This window comes from Diplotaxodon limnothrissa, linkage group LG10, assembly GCF_057381915.1.
Source record: "Diplotaxodon limnothrissa isolate DT_005_m linkage group LG10, D_limnothrissa_male_GT1.1, whole genome shotgun sequence".
NCBI lineage: Eukaryota > Metazoa > Chordata > Actinopteri > Cichliformes > Cichlidae > Diplotaxodon > Diplotaxodon limnothrissa.
Window position 1 is genome coordinate 17,505,494 of NC_140605.1, and position 22,117 is coordinate 17,527,610.

Genomic DNA, 22,117 nt, shown 5'->3' on the forward strand with positions numbered 1-22,117 from the left:
GCATCTAGGTCTAATCTATAAAACACTATATGAAAGCATGATGTCAATCAATTAATGAAAATTTTTAGAGACTTACGAAGGGTTTCCTTTGGAGACACACTCCAACTTCAAGTACTGACCCTCCTGAGGGACTTCAAGGGAATGGGTGATCTCCACACGAGGAGCATCTAAGACAAACAGAGAGACGGCTGAAATTGAGGGAAGAAAATATAAAACATTGTTTTCACATTTTCTTGACATAAATGGGATACATATATATATTCCCCTGAGATGAGCTTCTCTAAGCATGCCTCAGGCAGGTGGATGGTGATGAGGAACAGGAAGAGGAATTATCCTAGACAACCAAGCCCCCACATGTGTAACTGGCTGACATCAGGAAACCCTACTGGTTGATAGAAAAGGACAGCGTAAAGGACGGTGTAGCGGCAGCACAAGAGCAGGCCTTAAGCACTAGATCCATATAACAGGAGTCTACCACAGGACCCAAGTTGCTGACTTTGCAAAGGGCCCCTGGAGACTATCCAACACATAGCACAGGGTGTAAGATCCAAGCTGGCAACAGCTTGTTGGAAGATCCAACAACAACCAAGGAACAACCACAAAGAACATCTGTGCTGCATATGGACTAAAAGTCCCCAAGTCCCAATGTCAGAGTAGAACAAAGGGGGTAAATTCCTGTGGTTCTTCTACTTCCAGACAGACAAGCTGCTGGCCAACAAACCAGGTGATAGTTGTGGCTGACAAGCAGAAGAAGACTGAAGTTCTGATAGATGTGGCAGACAACAAGATCAAGAAGAAGTAGCATGTAAAAACAGAGAAGTATCAGGAGCTGAAGGATCTGAAAGGTAAAGTCCAAAGTAGTCCCAGTGATAATAGGAGCAATGGGAGCTATAACCCCGAAACTAGAAAAGTAGCTCCAGCAGATTCCAGGAACAACATCCAAGGTAGTGGATAATGAACAGAACCCTCAAAACACAGCATTTGGATCACACACACATACAATCCCAGGGGGTGATATAAATATTATAAATATATTTGGACAATTGGACAGTACATTTTTGCCCAGACCAAGGGATACTGACTGAATAAAATACTAGTGCCTAAATGTAAAATTATAAATGCAAGATCACAGAAAATCAGCTCTGAAATAGTGCATTTACATACAATGATGGAGGCCTCATTAGTTGAAATGTTCTCTAACTGGGTTCAACAGCCATAAAAGCTCCCATTACCATGGCTATTTACAGTAGTTACTGCCTTTTATTGGTTTGAATTTTCTGTTATCCATTATGCTCATGTGTACACTTCATATATGTGTTTGAGTGCTGTACTTTGCGTCTACACTCACAGTGGACCTCCAGTACTTCAGTGGCCTGCTGTGGTGCTTGTGTGAGTGCCACGTGGTCCACTCTGCAGGTGTAGGCCACTCCATCATCATTTCTGTCCACTTGCAGCTGTAGAGAGCTCCGTACTGTAAATGTCTTCCCACTTGCATTCACCTCTTTGGCACCTTGGGAGAGAATTGCATTCTGTCACGGTTGCAGCACATTTATCTTATAAGGTGAGATAGCTACGAACCAATGTGTTACAACCACTGGCAGATTCCACCCTAGTCTTCGATTCATACAGAACACATGCCTATCATGCAAAACAATTAGTGCCTAAAATTTTAATGTACCTTCATAGTGATTTTCATTACAGGTATACCTGAAACGGGTCACATTTCACTAGTTTAAGAGCAAGGATCATTTTTCCATATGAATAGGGTGATTAACTTGTTTTTTAAACTCAACCAATGTACAGGATCAACATTGCACTGACCCGTCACATTGTTGTGATTGTCTTAGTTTTGCAATATAGGTTAAAAAAAATCCTTTGTTTTAAGAAAAAAAAAAACTCTCTTCTACAACAATTTCAAGTGTTCTCTTTATTAATTTATAGAATAGAATACATATTTTACATATCAAATTATCCAAATTTGCATTACTGCATTTGCTGGTGACTGAATATTGAGTTAGCATTAGCCAAGAATATGGCTAATGCTAACAGCCAATCAATCCAATATACAAAATATGCAAACAGAGCTCTTACTAAGCACTAAGAAATGTATTATAAGAGCTGCTTGTATTTAAAGCTACAACATGCTCTAGTAATGTTACAATCATCTTACTATTCTCCAGTTACATGCTGCAAAAGATTACAATAGATTTGAAGCTACCCTATTGTAGCTCTTTTACTGTTATTGTACTGTAAGTTCACTTTGTTGCATATCTAGGCTACCTCAGTACGAATTCAACCTGGATTTTGCTGCAGGCAGTGTTAAAATGAAACGCAGCTGCCTCAACTTTAAGTTGTGGCTCTTTGAATGCATATATTTACACTGTTAACATTTCTGATTACGTGTGGCCTCACCTGTCATCTCTGCATGTGCTCCCACTCAGCTTGTACAAATCAACACTTTCATGCACTTCATATCTATCCGACCTTTTGGTCTGATTCATCTGCCTGACAACTACTTCAAAAAACATTACCAGTGGAAACCAGACAGTAATTGGCAGTAATTAAATTAGCCTGTTAGCAAAGTGTCATTATGCACAGTTCTCTTTATCAGTACAATTTGTTCTCAGAGATATCCCAGCAACACCTGCTATCCTAAGCAATCAGTTGTTGCATCTCCCTGTGACCACCAATATCCCAGACACCGCAAAGATAGTGGAAAAATCCTACAACCAGCTTAAATTTGGAATATTCCACATTCCATCATTTCTTCTCTGACACTGTAGTCTTTTGATAAACTAAATGTGTTTGATTCACAGGTTATAACCTGCCCTCAAGTTTATGACTGCCATATCAGAGCCCTTGAAATGCTATCAGTTAGTGATAAACCTTCCTCTCTAAAAGCAAAGTACCTCAAAGGCAGAGATGTCCTTCAAAGTGGAAAATGAGACTTCTGAACCACAGACTTTCCCTTTCTCTGTCAAGCTGTCCTTGAGTACCCTGACCTAGTAGATCAGTGGTTCTCTGTGAACTCTACATGACCACAGTTACATCACAGAAGTAGTAACTTCTAATGCTTCTAATTCTTCTTCCTCCTAATGTTTTTGTTACCTTTTCTAGAAACCTAAAGTTTAAGAAAATTACTACTGCGCTGAAACTTTAGCACCCTCTTAAAGGGATCTCACCTAAAACCAGAATATATCAGGAAATAGCTAGTGTTTAGAGAAATTAGACACCAGAACTGAGAGCAGATGATGACATTAGTCACAAACATTTTCTCAGAATGTTTGTGCTGCCACTGGAAAATAAGGTATACGTGTTCCTAAAAACTTGGGAGCTGTTATATATGCATTATGCAATACAAATTAGCATCCTCTTTCAGACCACATATCTCCCACTTAACTCAACAGCCTTTCACAATTCAACGCCACTAGGTTGTTGTTTTTTTTGTTTTTTTTACTTACTGGCTGTCTTACTTGATGATAATTATCTAAACATATCCACCTCCAAGGAGTTATTTTAAAACCTTCTTTTTCTCAGTAAAATCTCTACAGCCAGTCGTCAACAAAAGGTGTTTGGTCTGTTTACATTATGCCAGCGGCCAGTTTTTAAAAATCATATCAAGTCGCTACATCCTACTCAGAGTTTCTTTTCAAACAAGAAAAGAATTCCCTCCTATAATGTATTCAACACTCCAGGCTTATCTCTGCATTGAGATGTTGCCCTGCTTTGTCAAAAAATATGTCCTTCTTTTTCAGTTTTTATATATATCATAAGTGTATTGTATGTACCGTACCTCTCATGCTGACCGCCTTTGTTTGTACCTCCTAAAGAGACTGTTTACGCTCCACATCTTTCTTTCCTCTGTGCTCATCTGCTCCACTTTCCAAGCCTCTCCACCCTACTGTCTCCTCTCTCTCTCAATTCTGCCAATCAACTATTCTGCTCAGCCACTTCCCCCAACTGAGGCAATGAGCCCGCCTCCCCTAGAGATGAATGACTGACAGGTCTGCAGTGTTAGCAACATCTATGCGAACAACGGGGGAGAGAGAAAATGGCTGCATTTCACAAAGAAGATACAGGAGATGACAGAGGAAAAAAATGACGGCTAAAATAAATTACATCTAACTTGTAGTATCAATAGTTTATTTTAGGAGTGCAAACATTTTCTTTCCATTTCTATTACTTATGGCAGCTCCTAATGAACTGATACTCCCTGCCTCTTTGTCAACACACGAGTCCAACCTGTCTTTCTCCTCCTTTCTGCAACACTAGAAGGTTCCTTCTAAAGAAATGCCCTTTTAAAAATTCAAACATGCTATATCTGTTTTTGCTCTTTTTGATTTTTTGGTAATTTGTAGTAAGTTCAATAATCACATCATAATTAAAAAAGGTCCATCAGATATCTGCAAGATGGGTGGATAGGAAGAAAAAAAAAAGTCAAACGTCTTTTTCTTCTTGTTCACTTGTGCTACAGTCAGCTGATTTCAGTCTGTGCGCAAAGAGGAGGAACATGGAGTGGTCTGTACCTTTTGAGGAATGGATGTACAAACATTTCTTTTATTTTTATGCCACGGGAAGACAAGAGTATGTTGGTAAAGTGCAAACTGAATCCAGGGCAAAGAATCTGCACTTTGCAAACATCTGTGTGGACAGCATGCTAACAGAAAACTGGCAAAGAACCCAGTGTGATCTTAAAGCCTGAACTTCATCAGTAAGGCAGCGATGAACAATCAGACTTGTAATAGTGGAGCCTCTATTTCTACTTATACATGTTTCAGTTACAGTAGAATTGAAGCAGAATTTGCTTTGAAGTTTCTCTGGGCTGATTTCAAGTTTGCTTTGTGTTGTTGGCTTTGTGTTCATAATTAAAGAGTAAAAGAACGATCTTGTGTATTTGTGTCAGTGTGTTGGACTGAAGTGCTTCAAAACTGCCTTAATTCTTTGTGGTATAGATTCAACGGGATGCTGGAGTCATTCCTTAGAGATTATGGTCCATATGTGCAGGAAAATCCCAGTAGATCAGGAGGTTCTGAAAAAGTCAGACCAGCCCATCTGGCACAAATAACCAAAGCACATTCAAAGTCACTTAAACCTTTTGTCCTCATTCTGATGCTTGGTTTGAACTTGTTGACCATGTCTACATGCCTAAATGCACTGAGATGCTGCTATATGATTTGCTGATTCAATATTTGTTTTAAAGAGCAGTTAAATGGGCGTAGCTAACGAAGTGGCTGGTGAGTATAATATATATTTCTATCGCTCAGCATCGCTGATTCAACAAGGTCATGGAAACATTCCTCTGAGATTTTGGTCCATATGGACATGATGGTATTTTATGATGGGGCAGGGATAGCTCAGTAGGTAGAGTGGTTGCCCCATGATCGGAAGGTCGGGGGTTCGATTCCCCTTAACAGCTACCCTGAGGTACCCCTGAGCAAGGTACCGTCCCTACACACTGCTCCCCGGGCGCCCAATGGCTGCCCACTGCTTCACTGAGTGAATGGGTTAAATGCAGAGAGCAATTTCCCCACGGGGCTCAATAAAGTACAATAATGTACACACTTTCTTCTTTCTTCTTCTTACAGCACATTTCCAAAGAGGATAAGAAGTTACAGTGTTTTTATTTTATAAAAACAATTTTTATGTAAATCAAAAGATTGTGATGACTGAATAAACTGAAGGTATCATCTTGAATTATGCAGTCTGATTATACACACAGAAAGGCTGCTAAAGACACAAATTTAAGTACTTCAATCATTGTAATGCGCACTTGGCGATGCTCCTAATGTTCTATTTTTCACAGTAGACTTTCAGCAAGTTAGTTAGTTATCTTATAATATTACTATATCTGAGTTTTATATTGTAATTCTATTTTTGAAGTTCTTTGATTGTAAATATGCTTGCATTGAAATAAAACTGCTGGAAAGACTCAAAAAACGACTTTCTCTAGTGTATAATTTGGCCGTTTAATTTAAGAGTGTGGATTCCTTTTTTTTGTCATGGAATTTTAAATGGTCTCTGATTGCTTGCGTGTGATTCAGGATGAGAGCACAGAAACTGACATGCTCGCTCAAAGTTTAATTTCATTAACATTATAATTCCCGAGTCTTCCGAGATCCACTTCGAGAACATAATCACAGTTGTCCAACTACCAAGTAAGACTTCATCAATAAAGAGCAGCAATCAGCATGCACAAAAGTGTGTGTGTGGAAGTGTTTGGATAAGAGTTGATGTAATTGGTCCATAAATACAGTATCTTATCACATTTTAAACATAGCTGAAAAGAGCAGCTGCCATTGACGTGCCATTAAAGCTCTCGCGTGTCAATCGAAGAAGAAAGAAAAACTGTTACATGACAGACATATTATATTCAGTGGCTTGAGTAAGAAAAGTTGCAAAAGATTCAACAATTTTTTTTTTTACATGTATATGTAATGTTAAAAAGGAAATAAAACCAGAAAGCATTTTTTAACTGACAGAAAAAATAATTCTGTAGAGGAAAAAACTGCAGTGAACACAACATCCACTGACCTGAAGGTGAAGGCGAAGCATCACTGTTAAACGTTCTTACCTAACTTCACATATGGCTATGAACTGTGGGTAGTGACTGGAAGAATAACATCTCAGATACAAGCAGCAGAAATGAGCTTCTTTTGAAAGGTGTCTGGGCTCATCCTTAGATATATGGTGAGGAGCTCAGTCATTCAGAAGGGGGCTTAGCGTAGAGCTGCTGCTCCTCAGCATTAAAATGAGCCAGTTGAGGTGGTTTTGGCATGTCAGAAAGACACCCTGGAACTGACCCTGCGAGATTATTTCTTTTGCCTTGCATGGGAAAGCCTTGGTGTCCCCTCAGAAGAGCTGGAGGTGGCTGGTGGTTGGGAAAAGGGTAGCAATGGCATCTCGGATTAGATTGCTGACACCGTGACCCAAATAAGCAGTAGCAAATGGAGGGATAACTGGAAATAATGTGAAAAAATACTGTAGCAAATTTTAGCTTTTATTTAAAAATCATATTCATTTGTTATTTATTCTCATTACAAACACACTCTGTAGACCCGATATAATAAAAAAGGAGAAAAAAATGGCACTATGCTGCCATATGCACCTGTGGTACCTCTTTTCCGCAAATAGCCTGGTAGTATTTGGCTACAAATGCGGTTGTTTTGTGGGTGGGTGCTCATGGCTCTGTATCAATGGTGTGAGCCAAGACAGAGCCTCAGAGGATTAGAAATGGAAATGACAGGCGTACAATGAGAGAATCTGACCCCTTTAAGCGATTTCACAGGAGAGAGTTGAAGCCGAAGAAGAGAACATAGAGGGACCGACAAGAGAGACCGAGGAGGTCTGCTGGGGTTGTGGAGGAATCATGAGCAACAGTGCCAGACCTGACTAATCCTGGCGGCAGGGGCCCGAGGGCTGACGCAACATACCCTGAGCTGCATCCCATCTGAGAATTAAAGCAACTTGCACAAGCAAGAACAATATCAAATCTTTTACGGGTGAGAGTGAGAATAATCAAAATATATGCGAGACTAAACACTATTTTAAATTTAAATTCGCTGAAATACACAATATTACCAGAAAATATTGGCAGATTAGCACCTATGTATGCTGTTCCCTTTGCCTGCCAGATGAGCTGCATAACAATAAGGATGAGTAAACTTTAACAAGAGCAAGAATATGCAGCAAGCTCCCGCTCTAGCGAGGTGTGGAGATGATATATCGTGCTGTCCACCATCTTCTCGCTTATTCCTGCTACTGTGCAGCGTTCAGGGAGCTTGTCTGTTGGCTGTCTGTAAGCATCTTCCCCTGACTGATCTGCCTTACCAGCTAGACTCTGTGCTTAACTGACGTGTGACTACAACCGGGGGGAGCACTGTTAAATGTTAGGAGACTTCCTATCACTGCCTGGCAGACCAATATCATAATGTCCTTTCTGACATGAAACTCCCTGAGCATTCACAGCGAAGAAGCGTGTACTGCGGATTTGTGAAGACGGTTTTTCACTCTAGAAGGAGCGGTCTGGTCAGTCTCAGTGTCTTGACATTTAAAAAAAATGGACAGGTGCTCCACCTTTAGGACGTGGCTTTTAATGGGCACAGACAGTGGGCGTAGCAATATGATCTCTTCTTCTGTGCGCAAGTCTAAATCTGTTAACCTCAAACTCACAGGATGAGTCGGATATACCTTTTGCACTTACGCCCTTTATTCTTAACATATTGTTTTTCAAAGCTTTGAAAAAAAAAACTCATTTTTTTTTCAAACTCATTGTAAAAGTAACAAAAAAGGTGGAACATCTTGTTTGTCCATTTGAGTCCTGTATCTTAATGCTGATTAATATAGAAACAGATTTCCACAGATCATATGTCAGATGTGCGTGTTTGCAAGTACTTTGTTGTGCACATGTAACAGGATAGAGAGGGTAAAGAGGTATTTTTGTGTGTGCATCTAACGCATCTTTTATTCATGTCACCGTGACTTGCAGGAGCCATCTTGAAATTACATCTTTAATGGTCATTGATCCGCAGCACCCCGGGGAGCTGGATAGTATAAATGTAGTCCCAACGCAGACTTTTTTATGTATTGTGCAAAGCTGTCTAACACTGCCCAAGCAGCTGAAAAGTGTATTTTTTTCTTTTAACTGCAAAACTTCTTTAAATTTTTGAACTTGATTCATAGTGGGATGTTCACAGTGTTCACATTTTTTCCTCTTTCCCTTCACCTCTTCAACCCCATTCGAATGTTCGAATAGTGAGTAGCACCAAATTCTGGCCAATTAAGCATAAATGAATACAGTCAGTAGTATTTGAGTGATAGTGTAGCAAAATGTGAGGTCACAATGACCTTAAATAGTGTTCAGACCTTGTCCTTCACTAACAAGTTTGACAACTGAATAGGGATGCGACTGCAAACGAATTTGAATCAAATCTCTGTGTTTTTTTCCCCTTAAGCCCCCTTGGAATAGAGCTATTGCGTTACATGATGGAGCAATAACCTCTACAGTTTAGGTCAGAGAGTATGATAATGCTAGTCTGATAGAGAACATCCCCACCCTTATTTGAAATAAATATTCATTTCATCTCTGCCTTGCTTGGTCTCCACACAGCTCCCCCTGGTTCAGCGGTGTGTAAACAACTTCTACATGTGGTGATATTGGAAGAGGTCTCTCTGGGTTATGGTGTGTAACTGAGATAGAAATATATCATTACTGGGTGGGGACTGAGGGGATCTGAGGGACAAAGAGACTGAGAAATAAGAATATTGGATTCTGTTCCACACACACAAGCTTATGTCCTTACATGCACGCTGTCTGCTCCATCTGTCTGTTTTGCTCATGCAGGCGCGCACGTATACAAAGATGTACACACCCACATTTAGCATAGGGTGTCTGTTAACTGCATGCGAATGGGTGATGGACTGCTCCAGTGGCTCTGCCAGTAATATAATCTTCTCTATTCCCCCAGATCCCACACCAATATGTCACAATTGTCATTTATTCCCAGCATGGTCGCTCACAATCAGATGGCTTTTCACATTGAACACACCCTGATCCTGTCAGGATGATGAACACTTGAAGTGCACTCCAATCCACCTACACGTGCATAGATACATCGTGTATTAACACATGCTGTTTTGTATTTGCTTGCTTTTAGGTGCTTTTTTTCTTTTTAGTCTGTTATTTTGGAGGACATCCCAGACCACCAGCCATCAGACGCATACTATTGGTTTCATTTCATTTTAACCATTTAAATGCAACACAGTTTCTTTATATATATATAAAAGGAAATAAATATATTGTAATGTTTTGTGAATGGCAGCAGCCTTTCAGTGTCTTATATAACAAGGTGTCATATATAACAAGTTAGACCGACTGGGTCCATTCACACCTTCTTATTTGTACAAGAAATGGTCCAGTTAGTGGCAGACATGCTTTAGTGATTGACAAAGCAGAACTAAATATGTAAATGTGCCTGTGTCAATCATATTGTTGAGCGCTGGCTTTTCCCTGAACCAAACATGTCCTGAATATGTCTGATAAATAAATTGCAGAAAGCAACTACACTGCAGGCATCTAATTAAAAAACCGAAAACAAAAAAAGACAACCATGCTGTTTAAACTAAAAAGTTTAACTTGGAACACTTTTTATGTTATCTTTACAAAACATAACATTTTCAAAACATTGAAATCTGTCAGCTTTTTATGAAACAGTTCTTTATGGACCGACACGTACTTGTCAAGGAAGACAGATTATTATAAGGGATCCATGTTTTTTCCCCTTTGAGACCAGCACTCTTCAAAGTTTTCTATTTACTATTCATGAATTTGTTTGGTTAGAGGTGACTTTTTCAGGTGTTGGTAAATCGCTTTGCTCAGATCCAGTGTGCGAGATTAACAAAGCTCGTTTTAGGAGAGACCTCGTTCTGAGCATTTCCGAACAAAAGTGATGACACAGATTCAATCTCATCATCAAAGTAATTAAAATGAAAGATAAACATGATATCTGCTTAAAACTGTGTAGAAAACCAGCATTGATTTAGTCTTATCTGAGAGCATGTTTGCACCATAGAAAATCCTAAAGCCAGATAGCAGTCTGAGCTGTCTGGACTTAAACACGGGTGGAAAGGGTGTAGCGGCAGAAACTCAGGGAGCTTTTCAGTAAATTCAGCGTAGGCCAAACATCCTTTGGGATTGAAATTCTTGACGAGTCCAACTGCGGGTCTGACAACAAATTTCTAATCTGACATTTATATTTTGTCTCAAGGTTCTGCTTTATAAACGGCGGCTCCGAGGCACATTTTAGAAACAACTACATCAAACAATATATTGTTATACAGTTATTAAAGCATTGAAATAAAGACAGCGGTTGCCCATGTTCAGCAGCAAATTATAGCATCTGACCTTAATGAGAGAGCATATCCTCTTGAGATTTTCTCTACTTTAAGCCACAGAGGATATCACTGACTACCTGTTTCTGTGGTAAATTAAAAGAACATAATGTCCTGGCTACCAGTGCCTTACAGGGAGCTCTTCTCTCAGTAGTTGGCCACTGGGAGTAGCAATAATCACCCGTAGAGACACAATAAGCCTGCAAGGAAAAAATACTCAGCCTGCTAATTAGTTTGTAATCTGTTATATGCTATATGCTTGTTCTTTGGAAGGGGAACAAAAGAAATACTAAGTGTAGTGGGTAAAATTACAAAAGAGTAAAAAGAAAAAACCCAACAACAACATTAATTGAAAGAATGTGATTTTACTTTAAATGTTTATGTTAAATATTATAATAATTAAAGAAGTTAGCATGCTCTGCACTTTACCAGGTGATTTATAAGGTGTCTCAGCAGAAGCAGAAGCATCTATTGATAAAGTAATTTTAAAAAACACACATAAAGAAAAAACATCCCATTTAGTTACAAGAAGAAATATGTGCCAGAGACATGACAGACATAACTAATTTAGTCTGCGACAGCCGAAATAAAAGTATTAAAATGCCGAGTTAATAAGACAAAAAATTATCTTTGCATTGGCAAAAAAACATTTTATGTGCTTTATTAATCCTTTGTATTAGGAGGGAAATTAATGTTGGGGAGTTTCTGTCTCGCGCATCCCAAATCCTTCTCATAAAGCCTATTCTGCTACATTTAATTGGGTATTCAGAATGTGTAACACCTGCCTGCTTGTTATTCTTATTAGGTTTCAGTGATCTGTTGGGTTATACAAAGATTTTGACAGCGTCTTCCTAGAAATTTGCATTGTTTTCTGGCAGTTAAAAAGTCAATGTGTGATTTTCAATCCAATTCAGCAGTCATTTAAATTAGAAAAAAGGCAATTTGCATTTTGATATCTGACTTTAATCTGCCTTCTGAATCAACAGAGAAACCTTTGTAAGAGTTCTTCAGCTGTGATGATCTGTGACAGTCTGTCCAACTGGGTTATATACTTTATTTGATACACAACTGCATCTGTTCCTCCTCTCCCTGAAAAACTTTATTTCATCATTTCATGTCCAAATCTCTTTTATCAGTTTTCTCTCTCCTCTCCCCTCCTTCCTTCTCTCTCCCACTCTCGCTGTCTCGTTCAATTACAAAGCGGACGGTTCATCAAGTAGAACAGAGCGGGAGCAGGGTGGAAATGAGGTATGTAGTCCAGTCAGTGAGATTTAGAACAGCCCTCTAATAACAAGGGAGGTTAATGTATTGGTCTCAGGCCAGAGGACACATGCTGAATCTGCTCTATTAGAAACAACTTGTTCGGAACAAGAATACACTGTAGAGACATCCAAAGCGGCAGTTTTATGGCAATAGTTTTATGAAAAAGAAAATACCAATTTTAAATCCATTGTGAAATACAAATGAGTACTTTCTGCCACATTTCTGCTCCGTTTGTTTATCACAAAGCACAATCACGAGCCATTGTGAAATGTGATAGCCAATATTTTTTGTATCTGACAACACAGCGAGACGGCTTTCCAAAGAGATCACTGTGGGGCTAACTGGGGAGTATTAAAATATCAGTAAATCAGCAGATACCAATTACAGAAAGTGATGCTATTAGAGCACAGCTAATAGGTACGGAATACAAAGAAAGTAACAAAATAGTTTCATTTATAAAAAAGTAACATTTTGTTTTACTTTAATTTACAGAGAACAGCCTAAATTTTAGATTTTATAAAATAAGTTGATCATGTTTTAAAATAACAGAATCTTTGAACAAAAGCGAATGAATCATCAGCCTGTTTTTGGTGACTACAAAAGCAAACGTGCTTTTTTTTATTCACCAACTCTGATTGGCATTTTTAGAATTGCTTGCATGATGGCATGTTTTCTAGCCACAGTACCCATAGATGTGATGCACGTGTAAACGCAGGTATGACGTTACACACCTTTGACCTCCTTTTCATTCCTGAACCAGCGCAGGTCAGCGGCGGGCTTGCTGCCCTGGGTGATGCAGGTCAGAGTGATGTGGTCTCCCTCCATGGCGGGCTTTGTCAGGCCATCGATCTCTGGCTTCTCTGGCACACCTGAAGGATGGAAAACGGAGATCACAGCGATGGCAGAACTAATTCATGCGCAGCAGGGTGTCATTATACAACAATAATATTAGTATGCCTTATTGGAAATCACCCGCCCCCCTAGCTTTCCCACCTGCAGGGAGATTAGAGAGCAGACTACAGAGATTCACCAAGCAGCGACATGCTCGACGGTACATCACAGAAGATTCGTGCTGGCACATGGGTGGGTGGATTTTTTTTTTCTAACCACTGGGTCATTCCCTGCTTCACTGCTAGGTCAAACCAAATTATAAGAGACATAATTTTTCACCATTAGTTTTGTTTCTTTGGTTTTTCCAGGTCATAAAACACTGACTCTGCTGCAAAACAAATACAATGAGGCAGAGAGGAATTTTGTTTTTGATGCTCACAGAATTAGAAAATACATAAAAACACATCAATGTGCAATCAAAGAACAATTCCACAGTTTTTCCTGTGGTTTTTATTCACTACTACACTTCCCTTGAAAACATAAAACCCCAAATATCATCACATCAATCAAAGGAAAAACTGTAGGCTGACAAATAGTATGCTTTGTATGTCTGTGTGTGACAAGGCTGTGACCGCAGACAAGGCCATTACTATTTACAGAAAATGTTAATCACTGGCCTTTCCCATAATGAGTGTTTTAAATGTGTGGTGTCTGCCCTTCCACTGTCAATGAGCAATAAGTCTGCCTCTGGCTGAGTGACTGAAAGTTCTGTCAGTCAATGCCATTGACTGACTCTTGCCTTGTCCGTCTCACCGCCTCCTGTAAGGTTTATTGCCACAGTTTAAAGGTCCTCCTGTTTTATGTTTCCCATTTGTTTGAAGGCGCAAACTGCATACGTAATCCCAACAACAGCCGCTGCTCGGCAGAGGCACAATTTAGCGATAAGCATGTGTTAATATTATACATGTGATTTTTAATGCGCCTCTTTTTTTTTTTTTAATGCAAATTGCTTAGTTTTGAAGTATCTAAAGTAAGAGTGCCACAACAGCTAAGAACGGTGGTGTGCGAATAAGTGCGTGTGGGTTGACTCAGAAAAGTATTTGATGGATTTTCCTCCAGACTGAATAAAAGCAGATCAAGTGCATTGTTCATCGTGTACAGTCACGTTCCCCTTGGGTGGCTATAGGCTGTACAGCTTTACACCCTCTCTCTATAAAGCTGAGTTTTGAACACGCAGAAAAGAGCTCAATTTCTGATACATGGAAAATAGGGAAATTGGATTTCACTGTTTCCACAAATTTCTGTGGTGGTGTGTGATTACAGTGCTTACTATGCTGATCAACACATAAATATATATGCATTTCCTTTAAGCGTTTGAGAATTAAGGTCGATCATAAGGTATTTAGAGCTAAAGGTAATATCCTTTACTGACAACTAGAGCAGGGCGATATGGCCAAAAATATTTATCACGATATATATTTGAAAATTTGCGATAACGATATAACCGACGATATAATTGATGCGAGACAAAATACAACTCCACAACATTACTAGCGCAAAAAGACAACCTTCCATTTATTTTCACTTAAACAAGAAGCTGGTTTTTATGTACATTAAAGCTTTATAAAAATGTAACAGTGCAAATGCAAATTCCTTGCTGAAAGTTTAACCAAAAGGCATTTCCAGTAGAAATGGGCTGACATATCCTGAGCATAACCATGTATAATATCCACTGAAGTTAAAAAGAGGTGCAGTACGCATTTTTCGGACCATAAGGTGCACGGGATTATAAGGCACATTAAGCGAAACAAAGCAGTCAGATAAATCAAACTTTATTAAACTCATTCTTCTTGCTTCCTCCACTTCTGTACCATTGATTCATTAATGTTGAATTCTCTGGCAGCTGCTCTATTCCCATGTTGTTGCAGTATATTAATGACTAACCTCGTATTGTGGATGGATTATCTCAGTTGTTCTCCTGACTGAAGTTTGGTCCGTTTACAGCATCCTGCCATGCGATTGCATTTGTCTCTAACCATGAAGAACCTTCACGTTAACTTTTATAAGTGGAAAAGTGTTAGTGTTCGTCCTCCAGCTTCACTGTTTATGTTATGCTAACATAGCTGTGTCGCTAGCGATCACGTAGCACATCATTATATACCAGCTAGCCCAACTTCAGTAACCCTACAAACGTCACTGCTGTTTAGTTTCCTGTCTTCATTTATGTTGGAAGTGATAGCAGAGCTGTACGTTTGATTTTTTTCAGAAATCTCTCAGTCAGAACATGCTATATCATGCTTAGGTAACTAGCGAAACTAGCAAGATAACTTCCGCTAGCTTCCTGCTAACTTCTAACTCCGTTAAATGTAATAACTTTTGTTTTCATGGATGTCTGGAAGTTAAACTTTATAGTTACACCTGGTAAAGCAGCAATGCTGATCGTTTTATTAAAGATGAAATAATTTAGACAGTTTTTAACTCTAAGTGATGCTGCAGTGTTGTTTGACCTGAACATATGGAGTTTAGGACCCAATTACTCCCAGATTTAAGAGCATCTTAGTCCGACAAATATGACAATAACAACGGCCGCTTGCATGTTCTGCAAAAAAATGTGCTTTGTTGTGTATCTGACGGACAAACACCAAACCAGTTCCACATCACGGAAGTTGCACCATTTTTACAAACCAATTCTGGTTCATCTGTTTCACTCAACAATCGGCCATGTGCGTATGAAAACAAAGGCACTGCGCATGCGCGTTTTACTCCCATTCTATCGCGATATTTCATTTTCCTATCGTTGCCTAACATTATACCGGTATTACCGTGAACGGTATAATATGGCCCAGCCCTACTGATAACATTTGCATACACTTTCAATTACTGATCGAATACTAAGCACATCAAGTCATGCATCAGCATTAGCCGTATTAGCGGCAATGCTAGCAGCTAACGATGCATCCCATAGTTAAGCTCCAGAAATAGTCTGTTGGTAAACCTGCTACTTTGATGACTCAGACTTAAGAAAGATTACCAGGCATTAATGTGCCAGTATTGATGGCCCTTGGTGGATGAATTCCTGATTATTCTGAGCTCTTACTTTTACTTTACCTTCAGGAGTTTCACATTTTTTAGAGAAATGTCTCAACTACTATAGGATGGATTGCTATGAAATTTATTACAGACATTTATTTTACCTGTAGGCTGAACTCTATCTCAAAATATCTGTAACATCTAGAGTGCCATCAGGTAAAAGGTTGAACACTACTATCCTTGATGACATTCTCATCAGCTTTACACACTGGCAACAGATGAGCACATATTTTTGTTCCAGCACCAAATCATTTGAATGCGAAGCTTGCATATTTGTAGTATTACAGTTTTTTTTTTCCAAAATCGTTTTCAGTGTTTTCTTTTATTCGTCCCCAGTGCTTATGGTCCCAAAGCAGTGGCAGATAAACCAGGCCATCCCCAGACTATTTGGTGTGTTTATTAAATCACCCTCTCTGTTTTCTAGCTTGCACCATTAACTATTGTTCAAAACTGCAAAATGATTTTCTCCATATTCTTATTGAGCAGTAGCCTTTAATGTCTAATTCTCAGAATGCTTGTTAACACAGAGAGCCAGCTAATGATCCTGGAGTGCACAAGCACATCTATTAAGATTAGCAAAAACTAATTGGCAAGATAATAAGCCCAGTGGCAAGAAATGAGACAATGTTTGTGTGAGGCCATGATCACAACACAAACACTGCTAAGGGGAGGGAGGTACTAACAGTGTACACTATTTTTTATCTGCATTTGCAGGCATAAGCAACAGGCTATTTCTAACAACATAGCATCACAGCAAACCAATAAGCTGATAGCCTCAAAAAAGAAAAGCAAGGCTCCAGTAAGGCTGCAAAATCTAGCTATGCTGTATTACTAGTAATTCCGAATCTTCTAAAATCAACAAATTCACAAAATAATGACATAGATATTGCTATACTCGACAATTTCACTATTTTCTTTTTGTGAATTATAATAATTATATATGTTTATATAAAGATTTCAAATGGGGAGTCAGATTTGCAAATTATTTCCAAACGATTATTACTGGATTTGAAAAGCTCCTGAGACTCCGTGAAAAAGAAAGTCAAGTTGGAGCATTTTGTATCTTCAGCAACCTCACGAGCGGAAATGGATATACAGCCACTCAAGACATCTGAGTAAGGTATGCAATTTCTTTTTTGCTTTCTTTCGTCTTTTTCTCACTAATCGACAATTTCTGCTTGAGGTAAAAGGAAACCTAAAGGGTATGTGTTGCATTTGGAAGCTGTTTTTTTTTTTTTTTTTTAAAACACCGTTCAGAGTTTAAAAAAAGTATATATATTATTTTTTAGCCATGGCAAATGAGAGAGAGAGGAAAAACATGTACTTAGATCACTTTACTACAGATTTTACACACATTATAGCTGCTATAACGTCCATCTATGAAACTTTCCTTTGAGGTGGAGTTTTTGCTTTTGCTTTGGATCTTGTACTCACCCAGAACAGTCAGGTAAGCTTTGGCCGTTCTGACAGGCATGGTGAAGAGAGAACAGGTGTACATGCCTTCATCAGACAGCGTGACATCACTGATGCTGATGGTCAACTCTGATGATGTTGCACGCACAAGCTCGATTCTGTTGTCCCTTAGAGCTGGAAACACAGATAACCAGAGGCAGATAGTTAGAAAAATGTTCAAATAACTGTAAACTAGCAGCTGTGGGAGAAACTTGTGGACTTCTACAGTGCGGTGACAGGTACAGGGTTTAAGGCTGTAATATTTGAACGGTGGTTCTTATAATGCATCAGTGTTGATGTCCATATAGGGAATAAACTGCATCCACAGATAGAGAGAAAGAGAGTTTAAAAAGCACGCAGAGAGAGAGATTAACCAATCTAGAATCATCTCATGTGGAAAAAAAACAAACAAGAAAAAATATTTGCCTGTTATTTGGTTCTAAACATTTTCTTTGTTCTGAAAAAAACGACAGCAGAAGCCCTAAAGTTTCGACATCTGCTCTCGGTATTAATTAATGCATATCCTAGATGAACTTCTCTGTAAAATCATCTATCAGTACCAATGAAATTGATTTTCTTCCATTAGTTTTAAAAATGAATGCATCAGCAAACCACCGCATTAAACTATACCACACAGCCTTCACTGCTGTAAACCACTGCAGACATTTACTTATATGAAAATGTAATCTTCCAAAAGACATAACTGAATGCAGTGGGGATCAATATTGCAATAAAAGGCAGAGAGTGAGGCTTAATGAGAATTTGGCAAGATGTGCAAGTAGAAATAGATTTGCTGTGATTGAATGGCGAGTTTAAAGATACAAGAGGGCTCTTCAAACTAGACTTCACGTCTATGATAGGACGGGAGCGTGCGCTAAAATAAAAAAAATTAAATAAAATTCGTCGAGACCTTGGAAATAGCAGTCGAAAAACTACACACTAATTTGCAATTAGAAAAAAAGGCTGTGTGAACTATAAAGTGTGCAGAAATTTCTTTCCTGCTGTTTCTGTGGCCTTGGCTGTCGGGAAGATTTAGTCAAGCCTTCCTTTTGCTAGTATAATGCCTTTCTACAAACCTTATTTAATATGAGCAGCCAAGGCTACTTTGCTTTTAATCTCCATGAAAGTGACTCAGAACTCCCCTTGTTCAAGTACAGTGTGTGCGCATGTGTGACTTAGTATGGTTGGATTAAAGGAAAGAACAGAAAGATAACATGACTATTTCTGTACAGATGTTTACATTTTCTTTCATGTCAGCTTTTGAAAGCGTATTTGTATCTTATGATCATTTTAAAAAACACTCTGGGTTTTGTTGCCTCTCTAGACAGGGTTGAAAAGTAAAAGCTATTACACAGTGTGTTTGAGGAGTACTTTAGTCTGGCTGGCAGAATTATGAGAAATGATACCCAAGGTATCTAATACATCAATTATAACATCATAAAGCGTTAAGCTTTTCAGCCTTTCTTCAAACTCCAATCCAAACTTTAATTAATTTTTATATACTACGCAATACTAGGTGAAACATCTTTTAAATGTAAGGCAAAAATATACATTGTATCTTGTTATATTCCTGCAGCTAGACCATCAGATGTACCGTAATTTTACTAGAGATGGATGCAATTTCCCTGCGATAGACTGGTGACCTATGATAGCTGGGATAGGCTCAAGCCCTCCCCTGCTATCCTGAAACATATAAGTGGTTAAGAAAATGGATGGATGTAATTTCCCAGTCACTTGAATTTATTAATGGAGTAATACATAATTAGATATTTTTAATAGGCACCTTAATAAGGCTAAGATATAGATCAGGCCTCATTTCAAATTCTTTGAAAGAAGCCGGCGCTCTCTTTGTATTTAACTGGTTCAGCTGGCGTCTTATTGCACAGCTGGATAGTTGCACTCTTTACAGTTCATCAATATGTTACTCTTTTTGCTGATGGGCATCCAAGCATGAAAACATGAGATGTAAGAAATAATTGTACTGCCTCACACTACTGGCCCAGTAGACAACGGTACTGGGGTTATTGTAAATCTGAATTGAAAAGATTTCATGTAGAACCAAAATGAACCTGGACCAAACAATTCTTCTGGGAATTTTCAGAATACGTGTAACAAAGAACAGAGGAACTGGGCCAGATAATTGCTCATAACTTTGGAAAGTCTAATGGTAATAATCTATGTGTTGCAAAACATTTTTTTCAAACCGTACACTATTATAATTTTGGGGATTTACGTGTAGTTTTTCCCGTGACAGTACTCGTGAAAAATTTGCTCATCTTCTATTCTCATTAAAACTTTGTGAAGCAGAAGGCATTCAGTGTTGCACAGGTAATAATCTATACGTAGTGGAAACTGTACCTTCGTAAATGTCAGACAGTGGCACATTTCTAGCCTTTCTAGGTGCATTATTTTGGAAGCTTCTATGTGTGCATGCTGTGATCACAGAGCTGAAAAATAAAGAGAAATGTCAGTGAGCAATGCTGTGTCATTTGGTCTGCAAAGACATGAAGGCTTTGCTTTGTGGGTTCCAGGCTAAACATCTACCGTCGATGGCGAAAGTGTTGTAATCGGTTTGGCTAAACGACAGCTGCTCTGTCTCATTTATTATTGCATTTGTTCTGTCCTTTCCCGTTCTTCACAACACCGGTTATCGCTACACGTTGTGTACAGAGCCTGAGCAGACATGACAAGTTGATATGAGCACATGACATATCTGTAGGCTCCAGTGTAGTGACAGTACACTGCTGTTTCTGTGAGTGTCTGTATGAGTTCACATGCCCGTTAATGCAAGACCACAGAATTAGTTTCAGTCTAATACGCTGCCAGTTCAGCTGATGGTTAAAGCTCTCCTGAACAGATAGGATTCCTGTCGCGTGTCATCAAACTACACAAACAAATGCATAGACTTTGTCCCAACAAATAAAATAAGGTAAATATGGATTAAATCCCGACAAAAACTGCTCTTTGTCTCTGTTTATCTATCTTTCTGTCAGTCTCTCAGTTTCTCTCTTTCCACCCACCCTAAGACCTCATTCTGTCTACTCAGGCAGCTCCACTAACCTGTGAATGTGTAAAAGTTAAACAACGCTTCAGTTCAACTGTTGCCTTATTTGCTTTGGGCAAGGAAGTACGAGCAGGCAAATGTCAGGAAATACATTTACTGTAGCTGGCTCGCTTGCTGTCGCGATACAACTCTACCTTCATCCTGTCCTCTCTTCGAAATCCCACTCTAAGATTTGATTTGAGAGAGAATGAGGGGCATGAGGAGTTCATTGGAAAGCATCTAGACTTTTCTGATTTGCTGGTTTACTTAAGCAAAGTAATGAGAATGATTTGACTTGCTGTGATGACATTACATTTATAATAAATGTGATTAATTGTAAAGTGACTCAGCTGTAACAAAACGTGATTGAATCAGTGGGAAAATCCTGTCAATCACCTCCTGATAAAGGAATGGAGAAAAACGATTAAATACTCCTCGAATACTGAATTTATATGATTCTTATTATTCAATACATAATCTGGATTTTGTAATCCAGTCATGTGTTCCTCCAGTAGTTTCCTCCAGTAGTTACAGGCAAAGATCAGGATAGATTCGATGCCAAAAAGCAGGATCATCCTGAGCCCCCTGGAAGGAGGGGATTCAGGCTGGGTTTTGAAACATGAAAGCTGTTATATATAGCCATGAAATCACAACATAGCTGTTAAGGATACTGCTAACAGTAAAAATACCCTTAGATTTCAGTCCCACTTCCATAATCAGACCAATTGATCAGCAAGTTACAAATAAAGTCTGTCTTATCTAGAAATGTAGTAAGGTGTATATGTTTTTGGACAATGATTCCATTAATTTTTGTAATTTTAGCATTGTACACCAATACAATGGACTGTAAATCAAATAATCAACGTGTGACATAAAGATTTTCATATTTAATCAAGGGGAGTTTAACAAAAGTTTAAAGAATAAAATAATTAAAGTTTAAATTAATTTAAAGTAATTAAAGTTTACAAAAAGGTTGTAAACAAAACTAAATTCACTGTTTAAGAATTAAAGCCACTTTTATACCAGTGCCCAAAAACAATTAATCAAAAGAGACATCTAACTGGCAAGTCATTGTCATGGTCAGGCCTGTTCTTAGGTTATTTTTTTTTACTTGTACTCTCAATATGAGGTCCAAACACATGTTTATGTAAATGAGAGAGGCTGTCATTAGGCTGAAAATCCAAAACAAAGAGATCAATAATCAGGTACATTTTAAGAAGAAGAAGAAGAAGAAGAAGGATTGTGCAGGCTGATCAGCAACACTAAACATCCTGAAAGACAGCAGAAGACAGCTACAATGAATCATTGCACAGTTTCCAAAACCCACTCATATGATCTAACTAAGTTAAGAACGATCTCAGGCTGAGGTAGCCACATCATTGTCTACAATCCAGTGATGCTTTCACGCGGAGGATTTACAGCAAAAGAAAAATCACTGGTAACGCACATGAACAGAATGGCCAGATTTGAATTTTCCTAAACAAAACAGTTCTAAAAAGATTAGGACAGAAGAAACGAAAATTAACTTGTAGCGGGATGACGGCATATCAC

At 38.6% G+C, this 22,117-nt stretch overlaps 1 protein-coding gene across 1 annotated transcript in view; it reads right to left on the reverse strand.

Moving 5' to 3' along the window:
• Positions 1 to 22,117, reverse strand: part of cadm2a (cell adhesion molecule 2a) — a 229,894-nt gene that overhangs the window by 20,215 nt on the left and 187,562 nt on the right. Inside the window, exons 3-6 of the mRNA XM_085364512.1 lie at positions 17,506 to 17,658; positions 12,882 to 13,019; positions 1,349 to 1,510; positions 77 to 167 (exon numbers count right to left, since the gene is read on the reverse strand). Of these exons, the coding sequence (XP_085220638.1) occupies positions 77 to 167; positions 1,349 to 1,510; positions 12,882 to 13,019; positions 17,506 to 17,658 (544 nt within the window). The remainder of the gene's footprint in view (positions 1 to 76; positions 168 to 1,348; positions 1,511 to 12,881; positions 13,020 to 17,505; positions 17,659 to 22,117) is intronic.